General features: G+C 43.4%; 1 protein-coding gene across 1 annotated transcript; it reads left to right on the top strand.

Annotated features, from left to right (window-relative positions):
• The first annotated feature begins 7271 nt into the window (after window positions 1-7271).
• Window positions 7272-9165, top strand: LOC103071522 (protein FAM71A-like). The gene is made up of 2 exons (XM_007466203.1): window positions 7272-8316; window positions 8348-9165. Exons 1-2 carry the CDS (start codon window positions 7272-7274, stop codon window positions 9163-9165), a joined length of 1863 nt encoding a protein of 620 aa, XP_007466265.1.
• The last annotated feature ends 2190 nt before the right edge of the window (window positions 9166-11355 follow it).

Here is an 11355-nt window from a genome sequence, read left to right as displayed (position 1 = left end):
ATGACAATATCCCACAGATAAAACTCCCACTGGTGCTCCAGTAAACAAAAGCTACACTAGGCACTGTGTCACCAGCATGTTACCAGATGCTCAGTTTTTAATCTCATCACATTTCAAGGAAAAACAGAAGTCAGTAGGGAAATCCTACTAGTTTCCTTCATTGAAATACTTTTGTCAGCCAACTCTGCTGTAATAAATCTGTTCTACAATATAATATCTTTCTACCATCACCATACATACTTGCATTACTCATCTTTCACAAAGTCTATCCCACTAACATTTTTCCTAAGAATTGCATCAAATGAAACACGTTGATCTAAGGTTTTGTTTATGTAACTCATAGGTAAAAAAATGTCAGCATTTAAAGTATATGAAGTATATGAAAGCACCAGATGAGGTCTAAAAACAGCTCTTTCCTGCCAGCTTACTTGCTGGGTCATATGACTTTCATCAGCTTTTAAGTGAGTTGGATACCACCTAATCTTACACACAGGATATCTGAGGATGAATGATCAAACCTGAAACTGCTTTAAATCCTGAAGGATAGCCTCGTACTCAGTAAAAGGCAGTTTGGATGGGTTTTTTTTTTAATTGTTTCTTTGTTTTATGAGTTAAATGAAGGGCAAACTCAAGGGTTTTTTTTACTTCTTTCTTACCAAATATGGCAAAGTCACTCATAACAAAGCTAAAATGTGAAAATCTGCCTATCCACCACGGCCTTTAATGGTCACAGTTATTTGTTGAATGATCCTGGGATGAAATTTCAAAGACAAGGGTTGCGGTAGGACCTGGCCCTGCCCACCAATGGGTCAGCACCAGCCATGAGACCCCCCACCTGGGGCTGCACACCAAGCTGGATGGGATCCAACCCTGCCCACCAGTGGGCATGCAGCCACTGCACAAGGGAGGGCCTGGCAGTCAACCAGTCCAGGGACTAGCCTCACCTACCAGCACACCCATAGTAGTCAGTCCCACCACAACAGAAGGACCCATGCAGTCCACACAGGGGGCACCCCTAGAGTGTACAGCTCTGGTGACAAGAGGGGAGTGTGCTGCTGAGCCCCACAGGACATCTCCTACATAAGGTCATTTCTCCAAGATTGGGACATGTAACTGACTGACCTAACACACAGAAATAAACACACAGGATTAGGCAAAATGAGAAGACAGAGAAATAGGTTCCAAAGAAAGAAAGAAGACATAACCCCAGAAGAAGAACTATGTGAAGTGGAAGTAAGTAATCTACCTGATAAAGAGTCTGGGGTAATGATCATCAAGATGCTCAACAAACTCAGAGAAGAATGGATGAACAAAGTGAAAAGTTTAGCAAAGAGTTAGGAAATGTAAAGAAGAACCAAACAGAGCTGAAGAACAATTTAACTGATATAAAAAATACACTAGAAGGAATCAACAGCAGACTGATACAGAGGAACAGATAAGTGAACCAGAAGACAGAGTAGTGGAAATCACCCAAGCTGAACAGAAAAAAGAATTTTTTAAAATGTGAATAGTTTCAGGCACCTGTGAGACAACATCAAGCCTACTAAAATTCATGTTAATGGGGATCCCAGCAGGAAGAGACAGAAAAAAGGGCAGAAGAAATTTATTATTATTTAAAGAAATAATAGCTGAAAACATCCCCAATCTGGGGAAGGAAACAGACATCCAAGTCCAAGAGGAACAAAGAGTCCCAAACAAGATGAATCCAAAGTGGTCCATACCAAGACACATTATAACTAAAATGGCAAAAATTAAAGAGAAAGATAAAATCTTAAAAGCAGCAAGAGGGAAAGCACTAGTTACATACAAGGGAACTTCCACAAGACTGCTAGCTGACTCTTCAGCAGAGATGTTTCAGGCCAGAAGGGAGTAGCACAATATATTCAAAATGAGGAAAGGGAAAAAACTACAAGCAACAGTATTCTACCCAGCACGGCTATGATTCAGATCTGAAGAAGAGATAAAGAGTTTTACAAATAAGCAAAATCTACAAGAGTAGAGAACTTTAACACTCCATTTACACCAATGAACACATCATCCAGACAGAAAATCAAGAGGGAAACACTGGTCTTAAATGACACATTAGACCAAGTAATTATATATAATATATATATATATAAAACATTCCATTCAAAAGCAGTAAAATACATTCTTTTCAAGTGCAAATGGAATACTCTCCAGGATAGATCACTTGTGAGGCCACAAAACAAGTCTTAACAAATTTAAGAATATTGAAATCTCATAAAGCATCTTTTCCAACCAGAACAATATGAGATTAGAAATCAACTACAAGAAGCAAACTGCAAAAAACACAAACACATGGAGTCTAAACAATATGCTACAAACCAACCAATGGGTCAATGAAAAAATCAAAGAGGAAATTTAAAAATATCTTTAGAAAAATGAAAATGAAACATAGTGTTCCAAAATCTATGGGATGTAGGGCAAGTAGCTCTAAGAGGGAGGTTTATAGCAATACAAGCCTACCTCGGGAAACAAGAAAAGTCTCAAATAAATAACCTTATATCTAAAGGAATTTAAAAAAAAACAAACAAAACCCAAAGTTAGTAGAAGGAAAGAACTAATAAAGATCAGAGCAGAACTAAATGAAACAGAGACTACAAAAACAAAAGATCAATGACACTAAAAACTGCTTCTTAGAAAAAAATCTAAAAAATTGATAAACTGGGCTTGCCTGGTGGCGCAGTGGTTGAGGGTCCGCCTGCCGATGTAGGGGGCAAGGGTTCGTGCCCCGGTCCAGGAGCATCCCACATGCCGCAGAGCGGCTGGGCCCATGAGCCGTGGCCGCTGAGCCTGTGCTCCGCAATGGGAGAGGCCACAAAAGTGAGAGGCCCTTGTACTGCAAAAGGAAAAAAAAAAAACCTAAAAGAAAAAAAAATACCAGAAATACAAAGGAGCCGTAAGAGATTACTATGAACAATTATACTCCAATAAAACGGACAACTAAAGGAAATGGACAAATTCTTAAAAATGCACAATCTTCCAAGACTGAATCAGGAACAGATCAATTACCCTAATGAAATTTAATCAGTTAAAAAAACAAAACCTCCCACCAAAAAAATCCAGGACTAGAGAGTTTCACAGGTGAATTCCAACAAACATTTAAAAAGGAGTTAACATCTATTCTTCTTCAACTATTCCAAAAAAATTGCAGAGGAAGGAATACTTCCATACTCATTCTATGAGGCCAGGATCACCCTGATACCAAAACCAGACAAAGATATCACAAAAAAAGAAAATTATAGGCCAATATCACTGATGAACATAGATGCAAAAATTCTTAACAAAATATTAGCAAACTGAATTCAATAATACATTAAAAGAATGATACACCATGATTAAGACTGCTTTATCTGCAAATCAATCAATACGATACACCACATTAAATAACAAGAAAAAATCATACTATCATCTCAAAAGATGCAAAAAAAGCTTTTGACAAAATTCAACCCATGTATGGTAAAAACTCTCAACAAAATGGGTATAGAAGATACCATACCTCAACATAATAAAATGAAAATGCAGCCTACTGAATAGGAGAAAATACTTGCATATGATATATTCGATAAGGGGTTAATACCCAAAATAGACAAAAAACTCATACAACTCAACATCAAAAAACAACCCAATTGAAAAATGAGCAGAGGACCTGAATAGACATTTTTCCAAAGAAGACATACAGATGTCCAATAGGCACATGATAAGATGCTCAACATCACTTAATCACAAGGGAAATGCAAATCAAAACCACATGAGATATTACTTCACACGTGTCTGAACAGCTGGCTGTCTATTATTAAAAAAACAAGTGACAAGTGCTGAGAGGATATGGAGAAAAGGGAACCCTCATACACTGTTGGTGGGACTGTAAATTAGTACAGCCACTACAAAAAACAATACGGAGAGTCCTAAAACAATTGAAAATACAACTACTATATTATTCACCAATTTCACTTCTGGGTATTTACCTGAAGAAAACCAAAACACTAATTCAAAAAGATACATGAACTCCTACGTTCACTGCAGCATTATTTACACTAGCCAAGATATGGAAGCAACTTAAGTGTCCATCAATGGATGAATGGATAAAGAAGACATAAGATAGACACACATAATGGAATATTACTCAGCCATAAAAAAGAAGGAAATCTTGCCATTTGCAATTACATGGATGGACCTAGAGGGTATTATGCTAAATGAAATGAGTCAGACAAAGAAAGACAAATACCATATGATTTCACTCATACGTGGAATCTAAAAAACAAAATGAACAAACATTATAAAACAGAAACAGACAAATAGATACAGAGAATGAACTGGTAGTTGCCAGAGGCGAGGGTGTGAGGGGTAAATGAAGTATTCGAGGAAGATTAAGAAGTTACAGACTTCCAGCTATCAAATAAGTCACTGAATGTAATGTAGAGCATAAGAAATATACTCAATAATATTGTAATAACTTTGGTGACAGATGTTAACTAGACTTATCATGATCATTATATAATCTATAAAAATATTGCATCACTATGTTGCACAACTGAAACTAATATTGTAAGTCAATAATACTTCAGTAAAAAATTAAAATCAATTAAAAAAAAAGACAAAAACAAGGGGCCTGTAAATTTCAACTGTGGTAAATATGTTTACTAAAAATCCTTGGAATATTAATCTAAAACAAGAGTAATGGGGCTTCCCTGGTGGCACAGTGGTTAAGAATCCACCTGCCGATGCAGGGGACGTGGGTTCGTGGCCCGGTCCGGGAAGATCCCACATGCCGCGGAGCGGCTGGGCCCGTGAGCCGTGGCCGCTGAGCCTGCGCATCCGGAGCCAGTGCTCCACAGCGGGAGAGGCCACAAAAGTGAGAGGCCCACGTAACGCAAAAAAAAAAAAAAAAAAAAAAATCAAGTAATCAGCTCAATAGATGCAGAAAAAGCATTTGAAAAAAAAAGTCAATAATCCTTCACGATAAAAATGCCCAGAAAACTAAGAATAGAAGTGAACTTCTTAAACTTGACAAAGGGCAATTCTGAAATAAAACTACAGCTAACAACATACTTTATGGTAAAAGATTGAATGATTTCCCCTGAGACAGGGAACAATGAAAAGATAACTGCTCTTAACCCATCTATTAAATGAGCAGGAGTATGTGTGTGTGTGTATGTGTGTGTGTGTGTGTGTGTGTGTGTGAGATTGTGATAAAATTCACCACTGTAATTTCAGAGTGTACAATTCAGTGGCATTCAGTGCCTTCATGATACTGTGTAACCATCACCACTATGTAGTTCCAGAATTTTTCATCACCACAAAAGGAAATCCTGTACTCCCCATTCTCTGCTCCTTCCAGCCCTAGGCAACCACTAATCTAATATCTGTCTCTATGGATTTGCCTCTTCTGGCTATTTCCTATAAATAGAATCATACAATATGTGACTTCTTTCACTGAGTATAATGTTTTCAAAGTTCACCCATGTTGTGACATATATCAGTACTTCATTCCTTTTTATGGCCGAACAATATTCCACTGTATGGAGAGACCACATTTTGCTTATCCAGGCATCTGCTGAGGGACAGGTGTGTGTATTTTAACAGAAAGATAGCCTTTATCCTCAAGGAATGAATCTCTATGGTGGGATTTCAAGCATAACATCAAACTGGAGATAAGAGAGTTGGCAGCAAGGGCCTTTCTCAGAACTTTCAAGTCACAATTTAGAAATCACTTGTTCTGTGACTAGCTCTGTGGGAGTGGCAATGAGGCAGGATGTCTAATGGTACATGCTCCCCACAGGTGTCAAGGCTTCCAAACCACTTCTGCCTGGTAGGGAGGTTACTACAGGACGGCATCTGGCAGGCTCTTGGAATCAAAGCTTACATCTCAGGCTACTCACCCCCCATTTCACTGGGGGAGGACATGTCATAAGAATAACTAGGTTTCCACACACAGGCTGTTTGCACAAGCATAAAGGAAGGGAGGATCTGAGTGATCCCCTGGATAATTTAATCCCCACATCAGCCCAACTGCTGTCTTGGGTTCTCTCCATAACATACATACACACATAAAATTAATTACGCAACTTCTAATAATGCACCAAATAGGTCTTCTTAAAGGTAGTTAAATCAGTCCAGTTCGAAAACATTTGGCTGAGCCAAGCTTTCTCTGTGAGGCTAAGTACTGTAGTGGTTCAGAACAAAGGCTTTAGAATCAGGTAGACCTACATTCAAATAGTGCCTCTGCTACCATTAGCTCTGGGAATTTAAACAGGAGCTACAACCTCAATTTCTTCACCTATAAACTGGGAACAGTAGTTAACAGTACCAAACTCAGTGCATTCTTACCACCATATGTGAAGAATGCAGCATGGTGCCTAGGAGAAGAAATTTTTAACGTCATTATTAAAAATCACCATCGTCAACGCTTGCTGAGATTTTATGAAAGGACAGACTAAGGATCGCAACTGCCAACTCTACGTTATTCGATACGATTAAACCATGAGCTTAAATGGTTCAAATTTATCCCATCATCTCACATTCCTATAGATTTCATCCAGTAGCTGAATTTGGGGGAGGAAAAGAAAAAGGACCCACACAAAACTTTCCCAGTTGAAGACATTCTTATTTCGGTACGCACCTGAGTCCCTGGCAGGATGGGCCTGTCCTCCGCGGGAGGACATGTCCTCCCCTTCCTTTGGGAGAGGATGGGGGTCCTGCCCTGAGGGGGCAGCTGGGAGATGAGGCAAAGGGCTATGTGACAGTGATAGGTCACAATGAGGCAAAGGGCTATGTGACAGTGATAGGTCACAATGAGGCAAAGGGCTATGCGACAGTGATAGGTCACAAAGGGCATCAGAGGATAAATAGGCTGTGCCAGGGGGTTAGGCTGAGAAAGTGGTTACTTCTATCACTAGGACTGAAGTTCACCACAGCCTCTTGGGTAGATAAAAACCCAGAAGCAGAAGTGAGGTGAGGCAGAGGGGGAGCCTACCATACCTCTCTACACACTTGAGGAGATTCAGCCTGGGGTCCAGGCGCCCTACAGCGTCCCCGCTGTGATCATCTGCGCCCCTACCCACACCCCTGCCTCTGGGAGACCCTGAGGCAAAGGTCGGGGCCTGTGGGGCTGGCTTGGAAGACCTGCCGTAGGGCCGCCTGTGTGTGACCTACGAGCACCGCAGCTCGCTCTTCGGCCGGTGAGGCCGAGGGAGGGAAGAGCCAGGGGCCCGCCTTAACCGCGCTGCCTGTCGTGATCAAAGACAGCCATGAGTGGGGACTCTCTGCTCCCGTATCACACGGCCCAGAGCAGCACCGGGGTGGGCCTGTTCAACGTCACCACGGGGAAGCTGCAGCAGCAACTGCGCAAGGGCGAATACGACATATTCAAGTACGCGCCGATATTCGAGAGCGACTTTATCCAGATCACGAAGAGGGGAGACCTGATGGACGTGCACAACTGTGTCTGCACGGTGACCGTGGGCATCACATCCAGCAGCCCCGTCCTCCCGCTCCCAGACACCATGCTGCTGGCCCGATGGGCCACTGGCGGTGAAGAGCACACTGAGCACAGCCAGGCCGCCAAGGGCAAGAGCCACGAGGCTGCAAAGACCTTAGAGCTCACCAGGCTCCTTCCCTTGACGTTCGTGAGGATCTCCACTCACAATCGTGAGAAACAACAGCTGCGCGTGAAGTTTGCCACTGGCCGCTCCTGGTACCTGCAGCTGTGTGCCCCTCTGGACGCGCAGGAAGACCTCTTCACCTCTTGGGAAGAGCTGATTTACCTCCTGCGACCACCAGTGGAGGGTCACAGCCGCACCTATGCCGTTCCAGCCTGGGACATGATCTGCATGCCTGTGTTCGAGGAGGAGGAGGACGGCAGGAGCCCGGCAGTGGAGGATTTCCAAGGAAAGTGGGACCGGGACCAGGTGAGCATCTGCAGCCTCCACACGTGCTCTGAGCTGGCCGGGGCCACGTCTGCAGCTTTTGCTGGTGGGGAGGGGATCCAACTGGACTCCCACAAGCCCGATACCATGCCCGATGTGGCCACTGCAAAAGCAAAACCTACAGCGCTTGACAAAGCGTCAGCATCGCGGGCAACGACAAAGGTGGAGACAGCAGGGGTGGCAGGAGGCACTGCAGCGGGTGCTTTGAGCGTGGCAGTGATCAAGTCTCCTGCCCCTGAAGAGCAGAGCATGGCCACAGCAGCCACAGCCAGCAACGGTCCAGGAGGAAGCAAAACCAACATAGCCACTGGGGGCACTGCCAGAACATCCCTGAGGAGCAGGAAAACGGTGCTGCGAACAATTCAGGGTATGCTTGGCAGGTGCCGCGAACTTTTCAGGGTATGCTTCCAGCACGTCCACCAGCCTCTCCCCAGAGGCCGGCATGACTGTGGTCGGAGCAGAACCTACCAGCAAGACTGCTGAAGGAAGAGCCGACGAGGAGGACGAGGGGACCCTCATCTCAACCTTGCCACAGGAAGGCAAAGTGAGTGAACAGGATGGCAGCTCACAGAGAGTGTCCCAGGCCCGCAAGGGAAGAAGGGAGAGAAGGGAGCACTGGGGAGAGGACAGAGCTCTTACGAGCCCCTCGCTCTGCAGTTCAGTGGAAAGCCACCACAAGGCAGTGGAGAACAAGACCATCCAGAAAGCAGCTGGCCCATGCTCAGGCGGCCGCAGAGCCACTAGAGATGACCAAAGGGACAAAGGCCACGGCAGCCCGGGGGTCAGCGAGCAGGGCACTGCTCACAAAGGCATCAGCCGTGCTCCCATCACCAACGAGTCCAGGACCTCACACAAATCGGGCGAGAGCTTAACTACAGCGAGTTCAGGTCCCACCACCGAGAGACTCAGCAGGATCAGCTCTTTCTTCAGGAACGTCAGAGGCAGTCTTACTACAAAGACAGTGGCCTCCTCACACGATAAACATGTGAGCATCCTGGCGAAGCCAGTGGAAGGGACCCAAATGGAGGCCATCGTAGAGACAGCAGAGAGTGGCCAGGGGCTGGAGATCACTGGAAGTGTGACATCTGAGACCATGGAGCCAGTGAGCGTTGAAGCCCATCAACAGGACCTAGAGCTGGGAGCTGCAAAGGGGACCAGGGCTCAGGGAAATACCCCTGGAGAGCCCATTTCAGCTTCCTTACTGCAATTTAAATAAAAAGCCAAACAATCTGAGAATGCATGCAGTGTTTTGTCTGAATTTCTAGGTCCCGAAGCCCAGCCGTAGCCTCACAGTGGATTCTGTGATGTCAGCTGTGCCACAGTCTGAGACCCAGTGTCCAGTCAAGGGCAGCCCCACCTCACACACATGCTCAGGGCCAACAGCAGTGCTGCATCTGGCCTCCACTCCTTTCTGGCTTTGCCCCCCAGGGCCATGGCTCAAAGTCAGACTATGGTCTGGGAAGCTCGCCTTCACTATCCCCCTATTCTTTTTATAAACGCTTATTCCCCCTGAAGGTCTGTAAACAAAGCAAGAACAGGACTCACGTCCCCTCGGGCTCTTCAGTGGACAGAAATAAGTATTAGCTAGCAATCAGAACTGCAAGCACCCTCATCTACACTTAGCCGTTCCCCGCCCAGGTATTAGCTCGCAATCAGAACAGCAAGTATTAGCTAGTGTGCCACTGTAAGCATACCACTCGATGACATTTCACAAGATAAGCAACCCCATGACACTAGCACCTGGGGAAGAATCAGAACGTCACTGCAACTCTGGAAGTGCCCCCTTGCAGTCACTCAAGGGTAACCACTACCCTTGCTTCCAACACCATAGATGAATGTTGTTTGCTTTTTCAACTTTACACACTGGAATCACATAGTATGTACTCTTTGACTCTGGTTTCTTTCCCTTAACATTGTACTTATGAGGTTTGTGCATGACTTTCCTGGCGATCGTCCATTTATTTTCACTGCTATACGGTATTCCATTGTGTGATGACACTACAATTTATTTTGTTATTGATTTAAGTTATTATCAGTTTGGGGCTATTAAAAATAGTGCTATTATGAACATTTATATACGGATCTGTTGGTAAAAATATACATAAACTTCTGTTCGGCATATACATAGGAATGGAATTCAATATATGCATATGTTCAGCTTCTGATTATACTGCCAAGCTATTTTCCTTCCAAAATGACTGTGGAAATAATAATTCCCACCAGGAATGTATGAAAGTCCTGGTTGTTCCACATCCTTGCCAACATTTGATACTGTTTAGCTCTTTCCTTTTAGCCATTCAGGTGGGATATAGTGACTTTTCTCCCTTTTTCATGATAAATATATACTGAAAAATATAGAATTGGGCTTCCCTGGTGGCGCAGTGGTTGAGAGCCCGCCTGCCGATGCAGGGGAAGCGGGTTTGTGGCCCGGTCCGGGAAGATCCCACATGCCGCGGAGTGGCTGGGCCCGTGAGCCGTGGCCGCTGAGCCTGCGCGTCCGGAGCCTGTGCTCCGCAACCGGAGAGGCCACAACAGTAGAGGCCCGCGTACCGCAAAAAAAAAAAATTAAAAAATAAAGAAAAACAAGAATAATGACAGATAATTATGAGTTTAATTCTTATGTATATGACTCAAGTTCAAAGAATCGAGTATATATGTATTGGTAATTGAAAAGTTTTTCTTCTACGTGAATTAAGAAATTCCTAATCACAATCACGTACAATTTCTATTTACAGTGGACCTGTTTAGTGAAAATAAAAATAGAATTCATTGAACATATCTTGACCCTCCCTTTTAAAAAGCAGTTTGAATAGATATCTAAGAAAACATTAGTTTTAAATATTATTTAAGAGAGGAAAACTTTTGAATAAGAATACATATCCAATTTCATTTTATTTATGAATTCTGAATTTTTGCTTTATTATAATGTCTTTCCAAGGGAAGGCAGGTGGCATTCCCATAATCAAGTAAGGTTTCTCTCTAGTGCCCTCAATGAGGAAGTTTCTAGTGATCCCAGCAGAAGGACTAACAATGAAGATTTTCTATCTGGTGGTGCAAACCGAGAGGATTAAGAATAGGAACCAGAGATGAGGTTCTGAGCTTAACCATTCCCAGTGAATAATAATGAGACCTACACCTTGTTTCTTTGAGTATATGATTTCCTTCACTACCATGGGTTTATCAATTTAACTCATAACTAGCCAGATGCCAAGCTAGCTTTTACCTCTAAAATTACTGACAATGATGTGTACGATCTAGAAGTAATCCAACAGAAATCTCTGGCATTTGACTAGAGTTAGTAGTCCATGTGTGAATTAATGATGCATCCACAAGTAATGTATTACTAGCCAGAAAGCATTTTTAACACAAATTGTTATACGAGAATCTTTTAAGAGACTTTAATGTT

This window comes from Lipotes vexillifer, unplaced genomic scaffold, assembly GCF_000442215.2.
Source record: "Lipotes vexillifer unplaced genomic scaffold, Lipotes_vexillifer_v1.1 scaffold585, whole genome shotgun sequence".
NCBI lineage: Eukaryota > Metazoa > Chordata > Mammalia > Artiodactyla > Lipotidae > Lipotes > Lipotes vexillifer.
Note: the sequence above shows the minus strand (reverse complement) of the source record. Positions and strands in the feature narration are given on the sequence as shown.